The sequence below is a fragment of the Triticum aestivum genome, chromosome 3D (genome assembly GCF_018294505.1).
Source record: "Triticum aestivum cultivar Chinese Spring chromosome 3D, IWGSC CS RefSeq v2.1, whole genome shotgun sequence".
Classification (NCBI taxonomy): domain Eukaryota; kingdom Viridiplantae; phylum Streptophyta; class Magnoliopsida; order Poales; family Poaceae; genus Triticum; species Triticum aestivum.
Window position 1 is genome coordinate 489309342 of NC_057802.1, and position 16268 is coordinate 489325609.

At 45.5% G+C, this 16268-nt stretch overlaps 1 protein-coding gene across 1 annotated transcript; it reads right to left on the reverse strand.

The window, feature by feature from the left end:
- Nucleotides 1-529: 529 nt before the first annotated feature.
- LOC123079910 (protein NRT1/ PTR FAMILY 5.10) lies at nucleotides 530-3791 on the reverse strand. Its single transcript, XM_044502741.1, has 4 exons — nucleotides 3602-3791; nucleotides 3305-3522; nucleotides 1890-2380; nucleotides 530-1770 (listed from the first exon to the last, which is right to left on the reverse strand). Exons 1-4 carry the CDS (start codon nucleotides 3714-3716, stop codon nucleotides 948-950), a joined length of 1647 nt encoding a protein of 548 aa, XP_044358676.1. The 5' UTR covers nucleotides 3717-3791; the 3' UTR covers nucleotides 530-947.
- Between the last annotated feature and the right edge of the window lie 12477 nt (nucleotides 3792-16268).

A 16268-nucleotide genomic window follows, 5' to 3' on the forward strand; every position in this document is an offset into this window, starting at 1 on the left:
GGTGTGGAGAGCGTTTTTCCGAGCGTCGGTGTTGCTTTGGAAGAGCTGACGGAGGGAGTGCCAGATGTTGGCAGCGGTGGCGCCGTCGTGATCGAGCATGTTAAAGATCTCGGTGGTGATGCGGGTGTAGAACCACTGGACGATCGCGAGATCGTCTTTCAACCATTGCGGATCGTCGGGGCGGGGAAGACAGTTGGCGGCGACATGCGAGCGCAGGTTGCAGCGGCCGAGGTGGAGATCGAAGAGATGTCTCCAATGGTAGTAGTTGTGGGCGGCGAGATCAAGAACTATGGGGATGTAGGGGCTGACGTCGGAGATTGTGTCAGCAAGAGATATTGGTGCGGCGAGGATGGGTGCAGGGTAGTTTTGTGAAGCTATGGTGAGGGCCGAGAGAGAAGCGGCCGCGGCGTTGGCAGCCTTGGCGATGAGTGCGGCCCGGCGCTCGAAGTAGCGGGCGGCGCGGCGGCGGCAGTGGCGTTGGCGGAGCCATACCCTAAACCCTGGGACCGGTATCTGATACCATGAAAGCTGAATAAAACTGTTGCTTATTGATGATTTGATGCGGCATACAAGAGTATATAAGAGGGTACAAACCGACTTGGGGTAGGGATACAAAACTGACTTGGACTAGAAGTCGTATACCATAATGACTACTCTAACATTAGCTATAAATTGATTTCACGGCCGCTTAGTACAACAGTTGGGCTTGCAAACCGACATCACACCTCAGGACACTGACGCGCAGTGAAAACTTCCGGACTCAACAATCACACTGTGATGCCTCAAAAAAAAAAAAAACAATCACACTGTGAAATCGCCACAGCTTACAGTGGTGACGTCGCCTATTTACGAAGTACAACAGCCTAGAGAAAGCTTCGCATACCAGTTGGCAGACATGGATTCATGGATTTCAGGCATCTCAGTTGGCAGTCACTTGGCGCATACCATCATTCTGCTGAAATGCCCTTCTTCTTGGGGACATACACTTGTGAAAAGTGGAGGTAAGCAGCCAGCCCGACAACGCTGAGCGCGGCCAGAAGCCAGTAAAAGTAATCAAGATGACCTCGGTTTAGATTGTTCGAGAACCAACGATCTCCACCGTCACTGGTTACCCGGTCGATTGCATACACCAGAAAGCCACTGATGAAGCTCCCAATTCCGAATATGCTCAAGTATAAGGCAAGGCCCAAACTGCGCAGGCTATCCGGCACTTGGTCGTAGAAGAACTCCTGCAAGCCGACCATGGTGAACATGTCCGCCAAGCCAGTCAGGACGAACTGAGGTACCACCCACCAAAAGCTCATCGGAATCGTTGCTTCGGGATTGTCCACAAGGCCATGTTCTCTTGCTACCCTGAGCCTTCTCATCTCCACGATGGCCGCGACAACCATCAAGATCACAGACATGGCTAGTCCAGTTCCAATCCTTTGCAAGGTTGTGATACCACAAGGGTTCTTTGAGTATTTTCTAGCTAGTGGAACAAGTATCCGGTCATATATAGGAATCGAGATGACGATTGACACACTGATTAGGCTTTGTAGAGCAGCAGCTGGTACCTGTAAGCTACCTATCCACCTATCTAGTGTACTTGCTTGTTTAGTGAACAGCGTCATCCACTGGGCAAAAACAACTGCATAGATCAGGCAGGTTGCCCCTATTGGAAACAATTTAAGCAGAGACTTGGCTTCATCAGGGAAACATGTCATTTCTGCATTATCCTTGAGTCTGCTAGATGACGATGTTGGCATGCAGTGGGAATCATCAGATGACCTGCCAAACAGGCACACAGTGCGCACGCACACACAAAACATAGAACATATAAAGTTAGTGTTTCTGAAGAATGAACTCCATGCAGTGATACAAACTTTCAGAATTTAGAATAAGCTTACCCCGAACTCCATGATGCATGCCAGGTTCTAACCAATGATAAAATGTGTTTGACAACCTGTCCAATTAGGCTTCCATCACTTCTTACAGGATAAAATCGATAAGTCCTGGTCCCAAGCCAGAAAACTGCAAGAGAAAGGGTCATAACGATGCAAGGGATTCCAAACCCAAACTGCCAGCTTATGTTATCTTGAATGTAATTCAGGATTGAAACTGTAACAACGCTGCCTGCATACGTCCCAAAATACCACCAATTGAAGAAGGAACTTCTCGAGGCAAATTCTTCAGGATCGTTCTCATCAAATTGGTCTGCCCCAAATGCTTGCACACAAGGTTTGTGGCCACCTTGAGCAAAGGCCACAATATACAGGGACACGTAGAAGAAAGCTAAATGAATTGTTGAAGTCGAGGATAAAGCGGAATCCATGTGATCTCCAAATTGTGCTGGTTGTTGTGGCGCAAGAATTGATGATAGTGTGAGCATGCCCAGGCCCTGCGATGGTGGATGTAATTCAGTGAAAGAAGTACTTTAGCACAGCAATGCATAGTGTGTCAATTAAATTATTTTCCAAGTAGATTGAAAAGAAAGAAAGAAAGAAAGAAAGAAAGAAAGAAAGAAAGAAAAAATTCCAGCTTATTTATATGCAGGATAAAAGTTGTCCAGTTGCTAGGACAATGCCTAAGTATTGCACACACAAAAATATTTACTTGAATTAATCGCTGAAATCCTTTTGCTTCAGACCTCAACACATCAAACATGCATCTTTGGATGTATCTTGTACAATTTGGTCATTACCAAAACAGAAACTTTAGTACTTGTATCAAGATTCATTGAAGCCAGGACCAAGTTTTATATAATTGAGTTGGGTAATCAAAATTCAATCCAGAGTCTAGCAGTGTATCTCACGGCAGGGCAAGAGTCCTGCCTGAACTTGCAATCAACGGAAAAAAAATGTTATGTCACGGTTAACACAAGGGGTTAGTGCAGTTAGATCCTCAAGGTTGAACCCAGTGACACTGACAAGGCTAAATGAACTGCAGTACTCCATCAAGGGCTCGCTAAATGAACTGCTGCACTCCATTCTAAGTCGGGGAGCTACTCCCTTTTATAAAAATACATACCACTAACTTCATAGAAAACAAAAAAGTATCTCACTAACTAATGCCTGGAGGCTAGGAACTGAGGATTCACGGATGGATGTTCACAAGGCCAGTGGCACGGATAAAGGTCCAACTTCCAATTGCTAAAGTCAGTGGAGAGTATAGTTTTAATTTTGCATATTTGGACCAATCCAAAAATATGAGTAACTGTCAGATGTTCAACATCAGTGTGGCAGTTGGGTGGTCTAGATTCAGACTAGATGCTACTACTCGCTACGAACACGTACGCAAGACCAGAGCAATATGGCGTACATACCAGGATATAGAGCAGGGAGGCGCATACTACAGTGCGGTAACGGCCGAGCCAGGAATCGGCGACGGCGGCTCCGAGCAACGGCAGCAGAAGTGCGGCGCCGCTCCAGGCGTTGATGGCCGCGGCGGCCGACGCCGTGGACTGCCCCAGCGGGCCGGTCAGGTAGGTGATGAGGTTCCCTGCGATGCCGCCGTAGGCGAACCGCTCTGAGATCTCCACCCCTGCGGTACCGACGACACCCGGGTCAAAGAGGATCGAGACGAGAGTGCGGCCGATTGCCTTGCTGTTGCCTTGCTGTACCGATGATGAAGAGCGCGGCGGGCCACCGCCCGGAGGTTAGGCGGGAGACTGGACGGCCGAGGTGGTCCACGGCGGTTGCCGGTTGCGGCAGCAGAGGCTCCGCCGCGGCGTCCATGGGCGACCACTTGTTTCCCTCCTCTCCAGTAGTCTCGCTCGAGTCTTATTAGAGAGAAAAAAAAAATCTCGCTCGAGTCTCTACTAACAGCGCGTTTGGCAATAGGAAGGGGGTGGACGAAAGTCCCCGTCTATGAACAGTAGTTTCAAAAAAAATGAAAAAAAAATCGAAATTTTCTGAAAACAATTTGGTGCAGTGTCGATTTTGTTTATTTTACCACGACTTCCACGAATATTATTTCAGGATGAAAATTAGCAAGCACCGAGAACATTTATCAAAGTTTGCACCAAAAACTTTTCAGAATTTTTTTAATTTATTTACCATTCTTTTCTGATTTTACTGTTCATTGGGAAGCATATGAGCTCGGGACTAGATACTCCGCGTCCGGGGATTGTGAATTTCAGGCGCCTTAAACCGGTCGGACCGGTCACTAACCGGTCAAAAAATGACCCACTTAGCATCTCAAACATGTCTCAAACGTCCGAACTGACCAACACCTCTCATATCCAGCCCAAATCTGAGGCACATATATGGCGGCTCGGAGCGTCCGCCACGTCAGACTGACATTCGGGTCCCACACGACATCGCTCGGAAACCTAATGCTCCGGTGGGCGTCTCCTCCAGGGGTGTGTGAACGTTGTGTGGCGCCGCTCTGCTTGCCGCCAGAGCGCCAAAGTCTGGCTATTAAGCCAAATGGCGATCCCCAGCCCTAGCCACATTCGTTTCCTCCCTCTCCGAGCCAACCCAGGCCGTATCCACTCCGCTTCCTCTTTGCTCGCCATCTGTGACAGCCATGACCCGGTAGTGGGTGACCCTCTAAGCTATGCTGATGCCGGAGCGGTGCCTCCATCTGCTCGAAGAGATCGGGGCCAGGCGCGTCGCCCGGATCGCAGCCGGCCTACCTCTAGACTCGTCGGAGCTGAAGGAGGAGGAGCAGGGGGTGTTGGGGAACGTAGTAATTTCAAAAAAATCCTACGCACACACATGATCATGGTGATGCATAGCAACGAGAGGGGAGAGTGTTGTCCACGTACCCTCGTAGACCGAAAGCGGAAGCGTTATGACAACGCGGTTGATGTAGTCGTACGTCTTCATGATCCGACCGATCCAAGTACCGAACGCACGGCACCTCCGAGTTCAGCACACGTTCAGCTCGATGACGTCTTGCGAACTCCGATCCAGCAGAGCTTCGCGGGGGAGTTCCGTCAGCACGACGGCGTGATGACGGTGATGATGTTGCTACCGACGCAGGGCTTTGCCTAAGCACCGCTACGATATGACCGAGGTGGAATATGGTGGAGGGGGGCACCGCACACGGCTGGAATAGATCAACAGATCAACTTGTGTGTCTTGGGGTGCCCCCCTGCCCCCGTATATAAAGGAGCAAAGGGGAGAGGCCGGCCGGCCTTGTAGGGCGCTCCAGGAGGAGGAGTCCTCCTCCTAGTGGGAGTAGGACTCCCCTTTTCCTAGTCCCACTAGGAGGGGAAAGGAAGGAGAGGGGGAGGAGAAGGAAAGAGGGGGCGCAGCCCTTCCCCTAGTCCAATTCGGACCAGGCCCATGGGGGGCGCGCGGCCAGCCTCGTGGCTTCTCCTCTTTTCCCCTTAAAGCCCACTAAGGCCCATATGTACTCCCGTATTCCCGTAACTCCACCGGTACTCCGAAAAATACCTGAATCACTCGGAACCTTTCCGATGTCCGAATATAGTCGTCCAATATATCGATCTTTACGTCTCGACCATTTCGAGACTCCTCGTCATGTCCCCGATCTCATCCAGGACTCCGAACTACCTTCGGTACATCAAAACACATAAACTCATAATATAAATCATCACCGAACGTTAAGCGTGCGGACCCTACGGGTTCGAGAACTATGTAGACATGACCGAGACTCGTTTCCGGTCAATAAACAATAGCGGAACCTAGATGCTCATATTGGCTGCCACATATTCTACGAAGATCTTTATCGGTCAAACCGCATAACAACATACGTTGTTCCCTTTGTCATCGGTATGTTACTTGCCCGAGATTCGATCGTCGGTATCTCGATACCTAGTTCAATCTCGTTACCGGCAAGTCTCTTTACTCGTTCCATAATACATCATCCCGCAACTAACTCATTAGTCACAATGCTTGCAAGGCTTATAGTGATGTGCATTGCCGAGTGGGCCTAGAGATACCTCTCCGACAATCGGAGTGACAAATCCTAATCTCGAAATACGCCAACCCAACAAGTACCTTCGGAGACACCTGTAGAGCACCTTTATAATCACCCAGTTACGTTGTGACGTTTGGTAGCACACAAAGTGTTCCTCCGGTAAACGGGAGTTGCATAATCTCATAGTCATAGGAACATGTATAAGTCATGAAGAAAGCAATAGCAGCATACTAAACGATCAAGTGCTAAGCTAACGGAATGGGTCAAGTCAATCACATCATTTTCTAATGATGTGATCCCGTTAATCAAATGACAACTCATGTCTATGGCTAGGAAACTTAACCATCTTTGATTCAACGAGCTAGTCAAGTAGAGGCATACTAGTGACACTCTGTTTTGTCTATGTATTCACACATGTATCAAGTTTCCGGTTAATACAATTCTAGCATGAATAATAAACATTTATCATGAAATAAGGAAATAAATAATAACTTTATTATTGCCTCTAGGGCATATTTCCTTCAGTCTCCGACTTGCACTAGAGTCAATAATCTAGATCACATCGCCATGTGATTTATCATCAATAGTTCACATCACCATGTGATTAACACCCATAGTTCACATCGTCATGTGACCAACACCCAAAGGGTTTACTAAGGTGTGATCATGTTTTGCTTGTGAGAGAAGTTTAGTCAACGGGTCTGCCACATTCAGATCCGTATGTATTTTGCAAATTTCTATGTCAACAATGCTCTGCACGGAGCTACTCTAGCTAATTGCTCCCACTTTCAATATGTATCTAGATTGAGACTTAGAATCATTTGGATCAGTGTCAAAACTTGCATCGACGTAACCCTTTACGATGAACCTTTTGTCACCTCCATAATCGAGAAACATATCCTTATTCCACTAAGGATAATTTTGACTGCTGTCCAGTGATCTACTCCTAGATCACTATTGTACTCCCTTGCTAAACTCAGTGTAGGGTATACAATAGATCTGGTACACAGCATGGCATACTTTATAGAACCTATGGCTGATGCATAGTGAATGACTTTCATTCTCTTTCTATCTTCTGCCGTGGTCGGGCTTTGAGTCTTACTCAATTTCACACCTTGTAACACAGGCAAGAACTCTTTCTTTGACTGTTCCATTTTGAACTACTTCAAAATCTTGTCAAGGTATGTACTCATTGAAAAAACTTATCAAGCGTCTTGATCTATCTCTATAGATCTTGATGCTCAATATGTAAGTAGCTTCACCGAGGTCTTTAATTGAAAAACTCCTTTATGCTTTCCAGAAAATTCTACATTATTTCTGATCAACAATATGTCATTCACATATACTTATCAGAAATGTTGTAGTGCTCCCACTCACTTTCTTGTAAATATAGGCTTCACTGCAAGTCTGTATAAAACTATATGCTTTGATCAACTCATCAAAGCGTATATTCCAACTCCGAGATGCTTGCACCAGTCCATAGATGGATCGCTGGAGCTTGCACACTTTGTTAGCATCCCTTGGATCGATAAAACCTTCAGGTTGCATCATATACAACTCTTCTTCCAGAAATCCATTCAGGAATGCAGTCTTTACATCCATTTGCCAGATTTCATAAAATGTGGCAATTTGCTAACATGATTTGGACAGACTTAAGCATCGCTACGAGTGAGAAGGTCTCATCGTAGTCAACTCCTTGAACTTTTTCAAAACCTTTTTCGACAAGTCTAGCTTTGTAGATAGTCACACTACTATCAGCGTCTGTCTTCCTCTTGAAGATCCATTTATTTTCTATGGCTCGCCGATCATCGGGCAAGTCAACCAAAGTCCACACTTTGTTCTCATACATGGATCCCATCTCAGATTTCATGGCCTCAAGCCATTTTGCGGAATCTGGGCTCATCATCGCTTCCTCATAGTTCGTAGGTTCGTCATGGTCAAGTAACATGACCTCCAGAACAGGATTACCGTACCACTCTGGTGCGGATCTCACTCTGGTTTACCTACGAGGTTCGGTAGTAACTTGATCTGAAGTTACATGATCATCATCATTAGCTTCCTCACTAATTGATGTAGGAGTCACAGGAACAAATTTCTGTGATGAACTACTTTCCAATAAGGGAGTAGGTACAGTTACCTCATCAAGTTCTACTTCCCTCCCACTCACTTCTTTCGAGAGAAACTCCTTCTCTAGAAAGGATCCATTCTTAGCAATGAATGTCTTGCCTTCGGATCTGTGATAGAAGGTGTACCTAACTGTCTCCTTTGGGTACCTATGAAGACACATTTCTTCGATTTGGGTTTGAGCTTATCAGGATGAAACTTTTTCACATAAGCATCGCAACCCCAAACTTTAAGAAACGACAACTTTGGTTTGTTGCCAAACCACAGTTCATATGTTGTCGTCTAAACAGATTTAGATGGTGCCCTATTTAACGTGAATGCAACTGTCTCTAATGCATAACCCCAAAACGATAGTGGTAAATCGGTAAGAGACATCATAGATTGCACCATATCTAATAAAGTACGGTTACGATGTTCGGACACACCATTATGCTGTGGTGTTCCAGGTGGCATGAGTTTGTGAAACTATTCCACATTGTTTTAATTGAAGGTCAAACTCGTAACTAAAATATTTGCCTCTACGATCAGATCGTAGAAACTTTATTTTCTTGTTATGATGATTCTCTACTTCACTCTGAAAATCTTTGAACTTTTCAAGTGTTTCAGACTTGTGTTTCATCAAGTAGATATACCCATATCTACTCAAATCATCTGTGAAGGTCAGGAAATAACGATACCCGCCGCGGGCCTCAACACTCATCGGACCGCATACATCGGTATGTATTATTTCCAATAAGTCAGTAGCTCGCTCCATTGTTCCGGAGAACGGAGTCTTAGTCATCTTGCCCATGAGGCATGGTTCGCAAGCATCAACTGATTCATAATCAGGTGATTCCAAAAGCCCATCAGCATGGATTTTCTTCATGCGCTTTACACCAATATGACCTAAACGGCAGTGCCACAAATAAGTTGCACTATCATTATTAACTTGCATCTTTTGGCTTCAATATTATGAATATGTGTATCACTACGATCGAGATCCAACAAACCATTTTCATTGGGTGTATGACCATAGAAGGTTTTATTCATGTAAACAGAACAACAATTATTCTCTAACTTAAATGAATACACTACAAAAAAATACACTTCCGTGATGATACGTGTTTGTCACAGTAGGTCGCGTTTTTTGTCATGCATGTACATCCATGACAAATTTATGACAGAATCAAGATAGTCATACCTGTGCTGTCGTAGAAGTGTTCCATGACATTACCAAAATTATCATCACGGAAGTGTCCACTTCCATGACGATAAATCATGCGTCACAGAAGTGCTTTCGTCAAGGGTGACCGACACGTGGCATCCACCGTAACGGAACGCCGTTAAGCTATCGGGTCGGGTTTTGGATCCAATAACCCGTTAACAGCCCCGACCAATGGGGATTTTCCACGTGTAAAATCATCATTGGCTGGAGGAGACACGTGTCAGGTCCGCGTTGGCACAGGTGTCACTCATCCAATGGGCGAGACGCGCCTATGATATGTTGACACGTGGACCGGCCCATCAAGTTTAAATGGGCCGGCCCAACTGAAGGCCCACAAGATTTTGCGGACCATAATGGGTCGGCCCAGCTAAAGGCCCATGAGATTTTGCGGACCATAATGGGCTGGCCCAGCTAAAGGCCCACAAGATTTTGCGGGCCATAATGGGCCGGCCCAGGTAAAGGCCCACAAGATTTTTGTGTGCCATAATGGGCCGGCCCAGGTAAAGGCCCACAAGATTCTTGCGGATCATAATGGGCCGGCCCAGCTAAAGGCCCACGAGATTTTGCCGACATTAATGGGCCGGCCCAGCTGTAGGCCCACAAGATTTTGAGGACCCTAGTAGGCCGGCCCATTAACTGGGTGCCATGTTTTGGGCCAAATGTCGGCCCATATTTGATCCGGTCCATTAATGGCCTGCCACGCTCCGGGCCTAATAGTGGCCCATATGAGATACAGCCCGTTAAAAGCCTGCCACGTTATGGGCCAAATTACGGCCCAGATCAGGTCCGGCCCTTTAAGAGGCTTTGGGCTCAATTATGGCTCATATCAGATTCGGCCCGTCAACTGGACACTATGCTTTTGGGCCCACTTGCTAAAGGCCCACTTAGTAATTCGGCCTGATATTAGTTTTGGCCTGTTAAGGGCCCGTTTAACATTTCGGCCCTATATTAATTTCGGCCTGTTAAAAGCCCGTCATATAGTTGGGCCTAACTACGGCCCGGTTTGCATCCGGCCTGCTCGCAGCCGATATCTGATTGGGCCAAACAAGGACCGAGACAATTTTGGCCTGTTAAAAGCCCGTGATTTGATTCGCACAATCATGGGTCGAGGCTCATTTCGGGTTGCTGCCGGCCCGTGAGCTGTTCGGCACGTTTCAGGCCCAACCTACATCGTGATTGCATGACGGCCCGATTATGTACCGTAATTTTACGGTTTGGCCGGTTTACTGCGAAGACAGGATATATATACAGTAAAATAACTGCAGCATCGTGAATAAGAAAAAACCTAGACTATACAATAAAGAAATTACGGCATATTACATCCACTGGGCATCAAAGTTCGCCACTATGATAATAAAGCACAAGCAGACAACAGATTACATACACTGGGCATCAAAGATCGCCACCAGTGCAAATAAACACGCAGACAAAATAATATACAAAACCGACAGCACTTCAATAGAGTTCAAGAAAGGTTAGCCCTGCTGGGGAGCTGCAGCGCAAGCAGCTGAGCAAGATGATGAGACTGCGCTTGTTCAACACTTATATCTTCCTCACTCTGAAAGATAAACAAGCAGACATATGACAGGTTTTGCACATAAAAGTATCAGTGCTGACAATTCATCACATTTCTTACTTACGAATAAAGTGACACAGTTTAAAATTGCATTAACACAATATGGTATTGTTCAGGTCAAGACATGGCAGGAAACGACATTGTGAAGGAGTTGGCAGCTTCACGACACCACTGGATTACAGATCAAGAACTCATAAGTATCAATGGTTAGTGTGTTGTCAATTTATACCATTTCAGATTGGCAAATAAAGAGACGGTTTAAATAATAGTAGAATGATATGACATTGTTCATAGTTAAGACATTGCAGAATATGACATTGTGCTGTAGTGGGTAGGTTCACCACACCACTGGATTACGGATGAAGAACAGAAGCATACATGCAGTACAAAAGAAGATCACTTGCTCTGTATAGTTTGATTTACATGGTATGAAGAAGGAACTTGGTTGTACAACTGAAAACTTAAATTGAGAAAGGACAAACTTTTGTTTATGAACTACATAATAAACTTTAAACAAGCAATTTGATGCAAACACCAAAAATAAACAGCTGTTGCAGTCATGCCTAACCAAATATATACAACAAAGTTTGAAGGCTTGAGATGGACAAACTTACATTATTGGTGAAGACAGGCTCTATAAAGGCCTTGTCCATGCTGATGGGGGGGGGGGGGAATTCAAGAAGGTTACCACAGAATCTTCTTCAAAAGCATTGCCTTTATTCTACATTTTGTTAAGAGTAAATATAGATGTGATAATATACGAAAAAATGGAGAATATTTAAGATAAGATGAAGAGTGATGCTACATAACCAAGTAGCTATAAATGTAAGTGCAGCGATACAGGCAAAAGGTACAACCAAGAGCAATGCACAGGTAAACTTCTTCAGTACCAACCTTATGGTAAGAGTAAATATAGATCTGATGTGTAGAAAATGGAGGGCAAAGGAAAATAAGCTGTAGAGTGATGGTACATGAACAACTATCTGTCATTATAAGTACACTGATAAAGGACAGCATGTACTTACAAGAACAATGCAGAGCTAAAAAACATTGGCATTGGATATATTCTACACTAATGTAACCATTCATACAGATCAGATAATTTGGAGCGAACAATTGATAAGCAAGATATCATGCATACTGCTGTCACATAATGAACCAGGTATGTATGCAAGTACAGTGATACAGGACAACAGGTACTAACAAGAGCAAAGCAGCGGGCAGCATATTTGTGATATCGTGTCGTTCTTGTCAAACCGGAATTCTTCTTCGAGCAGATTTCCTGCAAAAAAGATCCGTAAGGCACATGCGGAAAAGTAGAAGTTCAAATTGTCATGTGATTTCATAGACAGTACCTCATCCTGGGAACGAGACCAGTGCATAACAAGGTTTTTCCTTTCAATGTCTTCTAAATTTAGCACAGGAGACTTCACCGGAAATTCGTTTATAGACTTGCCATCAAAGTGTGATTTCCTCAGGTAACACCGATACTGCTGCAATGCTTCCTTGAAAAGCACAAGCAAGCTTTGCTCGTCATGACTATCCAGATTGACCCTCGCCTAGTTACAACAATGTAATGTAAATCATTGATGTGTTCAATCAGCAGAAAACAGGAAAATAATAACCATGAATAATAGCACTTACACGTAAGTTGGACAGGAAGATGTGAAAATGGTGTTTGTCTTCACAATAATCTTCCCATGATGGGAATATATGCGCGTAGTCCCTAACAACATTGAAAGCATTGTCTTTTAAACTGGGAATACATGGAATGGGGTTCCAATCTACAGGAATTGGCCGTCTCTGCAGTTGGGATAGGTCTTCGGTCGGTGGACTTGCTGTACTTTTTGCTGGAGTGGGATTTTTCTGTGGTACAGCTGGTGCTACGGCAAATGAAATCGGTATACCTTTTGCTGGAGTGCAGGTCCTGTGTGGTGGGGCTAGTGGTGTGGCCAGTGAAGTTTGGGTACAGTCTGCTGGAGTCGGTCCTACGTTTTGTGTCACTGGTTGTACAGCCAATATAAGTGGGGTGTTGTCTGATTTCTCCGGCACCACCACGTTTTTCAAGGACTTTGCTGGTGCTCCTTCAGGTTCGGCAATCACCCTCTTCCTTTTTGATGTCTGATGCACAAGAACAACATTTGAGTGAAAAAACATGGTATGATGACAGATGGAATATGTATTGATAATGGATGGGCATGGCATCTCGACATATATGATGAGTAAACTAAGCAGATGGCGGTGCAACAAAGTAGAAGAAATGCAAGACAACATATGCAAGATACCCGCAATCAATAAAACATTGCCAAATTAGAACAGGCACCTTGATGGGTGAACAGGACAGGCCATCTGCCTTTGACTCCTCGAGGTTAGAATAGTCATTAGGATCATATTCTGAACAAGAATCAACGAGTGGGGAGCGTATGAGTTTCATTGCATCCAGAATGGCACTCAATGCCTTAGTGCCAATTTTGTAAGTCATTCCAGTGTTTAGCTTCAAGAGTGGACTGCTGCTAGTGCGACACAAAGCAGCTACACAGATCATAGTGTAGATATAACGGGAAAACCTTAAGCATCAGAGTAAAATCAGCAAAGTGGAACTTGCTGGAATATATGTTCTAGTATTGCCGGTACGGCTAGAAAGGCTTCAGATACCAGCTCTCTTCAAGTGAAGGTGCGGTACTGTTAATATCAGTGTAACTCTCAAAGGCGACACAACTCCCCGCATTTCCTTGCTATTCTTATAGGATTCAAGTTGGCAGGCCACTACAAATCCTATTCCTATGTTTACAAGATCCTACGAATCAAAGAGGCTCAAAGTGTCCATCACAACCGACCGTATAGACCTCTACACTGCAAATGTCCCTGCTCATCTTCAGTACAAGGAACATACTGTACTACTATCATACTCCCTCCGTTCCAAAATATAAGTCTTGGTAGAGATTTCCACTATGGATCACATACAGATGTATCCAGATACATTTTAGAGTGTAGATTCACTCATTTTGCTCCGTATGTAGTCCATGGTGGAATCTATACAAAGACTTGTATTTAGGAACGGAGAGAGAGTACATATTAAAGAAGAACGGAAGAGGAACATGGTAAAGAAGAGCAAGCAGATTTTGGATAATAAAATGTTGGTTGCGCAGTGCCCACACATGATGAACCAGAGCGCATTAAGAATGCAACTCCCAGCTGTCTCTCGACCATTTCAGGCGGTTGGATGAAGATCCTACGTCTCCTAACCCTTCTTCTTCCTCATCTCTGATTCTTCCCATACAGAACACCGCACGGGCCGCCGTCCGGACCACCGCCCCCCACCGCCTGTGTTCCTCCGCCACCCCACCCCCACCCCCGCCCCAACCCCCACCCCCGTCGAGTTTTCTTCGTTCGGCGAGGTCCCACAACCACCCGAGCCCCTTCGATCGCACCGGCGAACTCCGGCGAGCTCTGAAAAATTGACTGACCCAATTTTGAAATTTAGTCTACTGTGATTTAACTAGTGTGGAATATAAAAGGGGAAAACCATAAGCATTGGGAGTATAGTGTTGAGCGTGCCATGGCGGATCTGAAGGTGCAAACCGGACAAAGGCAACTTTGTAACCAAGACAAGAAATCAGAGTAAAGCAGTGGCGATCTATTTTCTTGCTGCGATAAATAAGTTGAGCAGATACGAAAGAGTACCGCCTCTGGTGCGGCGCCGTGTACGCACCTACTGAGAATTTGACGGTGCTGCGGTAGCGATGGCTGTCGGCGGCGTGGAAGCAGATCTAGGAGGGTAGACGGTGGCAGCGGGGTGCGGTGGACGAGACGGTCATAGGAGCGGCGCCGACAAGGTGGACGATGGCGGGGATGAAGCGAGAGGACGGGATGCAAGGATCCCGGTCCGAAGCCGTGGATGAGAGAGGTTGATCTCTTGTAATGGACGGCGGCGTCGGGGTATCAGCTCCGGCATGGTGGAGGAGGACGGCGGTGGATGGGGTGGCGGACGGCGGCGGACGGAGGAGGGTGGGGTGGAGAGGTTGTTTTGGCGCCCACAGAGTACGAATGGGGAAAAGGGAGGTAGAGAGGAAGGGGGGAACCATGTATTCAGGGCGCGCTTGTCTCAAATGCGAGGAAATTTACAAACTTAGCCCCCGTTTCAAATTTCTACTACATCACAGCAACATTAGTCGGTTGGGGATAGGACAGTAATCTCGCATACACCGAATATTTGCCGATGAGAGTTAGTTTTTGGCGCCCACCGTGTATGAATATGAATCGGGGAGGGAGTCGATTTCGGCCGAGGACACACTGTGTTTTGGCGCCCACCGTGTATGAATCCGGGTGAGAGGCGGTTACGTCACGTTTGGGTGAAATTACAAACCTACCCCTATCGAAACCTATAGAAATCCAACAGATAGGCTTTGCATGGCAGGGATAGGCAGTAGTGATTTCCACTCGCAGATTTTGGTTTCGGGCGGTTACTGCGACTTTCCCCGCTTCGTTCAAATTTTGCAGAGTGCACGTTTACCATGCCAACTCAATTTGAATCCCGTTTGTATTCTTTTTTTTTCCGGGCGGGATCCATTTTCAATTGGAATTACATTCTATATACATCATTTTTTTATGTATATACTTTCAAAAGCACAACAAATAATTCTGCTCCTTTATATGTATAATATGATTTACAAATACAACGATCTCGAAATCTTAAGGTTGAATTCGAAAAAATTAACCAAATTATGTTCTACTAAAATGTATGGATCAGTAATATCTACATATTAAATAACATAGATGTGCGTGAATTCATATGAGTATGCATGTTTGATAGATCAATTTTGGTTCGAGTATGGATTACATGTATCATCATCTCGAATTCAAATATTTGAATCCCTTTTTTGTTCACTCCTTTCATGCCCATCTCTCTCGCATGCATGCTCCTTTAGGTAGCTATCACTCTCTTTTCTCCAGCTCACCCGCACGCTCACTTCATGTTTCTCCTATCCTCGCAAACATGGTCTCTCGACGTATCCCTTGAGAAGTGTCACACTCTCCCTATCATTATACATTACACGGTTTTCATTATCTCTCACGTCTCTACTGTTCTCTGGTATCACTCGGTACCTAAGCTTTCTTTTTCACCGCCACACACACAGTCTCCACTCATCTTTCACTTTGTCTTTCTCTCTATGGGATTCTCTCAAACACCCTATATGTCTCTACATATGAATCATACCACTAAAATTACTCTCTCTCTCCTGTAGACACAACATTTGTTGTGGTCTCCTTTTCGTCTCCATCCCAGACTGACATTATTCATTTGTTTACCGACCAGACAACCCCGACTACCGTCTCCTCTCTCTCTCTCTCTCTCTCTCTCTCACAGACACACACACAACTCCTGCTTCCACTCCCCTTCCCGACTACCGTCTCTCTCTCACACACACAAAACTCTCGCTTTCGCACCCCGACTCGTATTTCTCTAACAAACATTTATCGACTAGCTAGCCT

Excerpts from the sequence above, each read along its gene's own strand:
- LOC123079910 (XM_044502741.1), bottom strand. The coding sequence starts at position 3,716 with ATGGACGCCGCGGCGGAGCCTCTGCTGCCGCAACCGGCAACCGCCGTG. Across the intron at positions 3,523-3,601 it reads CGCCGCGCTCTTCATCATCG|GGGTGGAGATCTCAGAGCGG; the intron begins GTACAGCAAGGC and ends TCGGTACCGCAG. Across the intron at positions 1,771-1,889 it reads CATGCATCATGGAGTTCGGG|GTCATCTGATGATTCCCACT; the intron begins GTAAGCTTATTC and ends CCTGTTTGGCAG.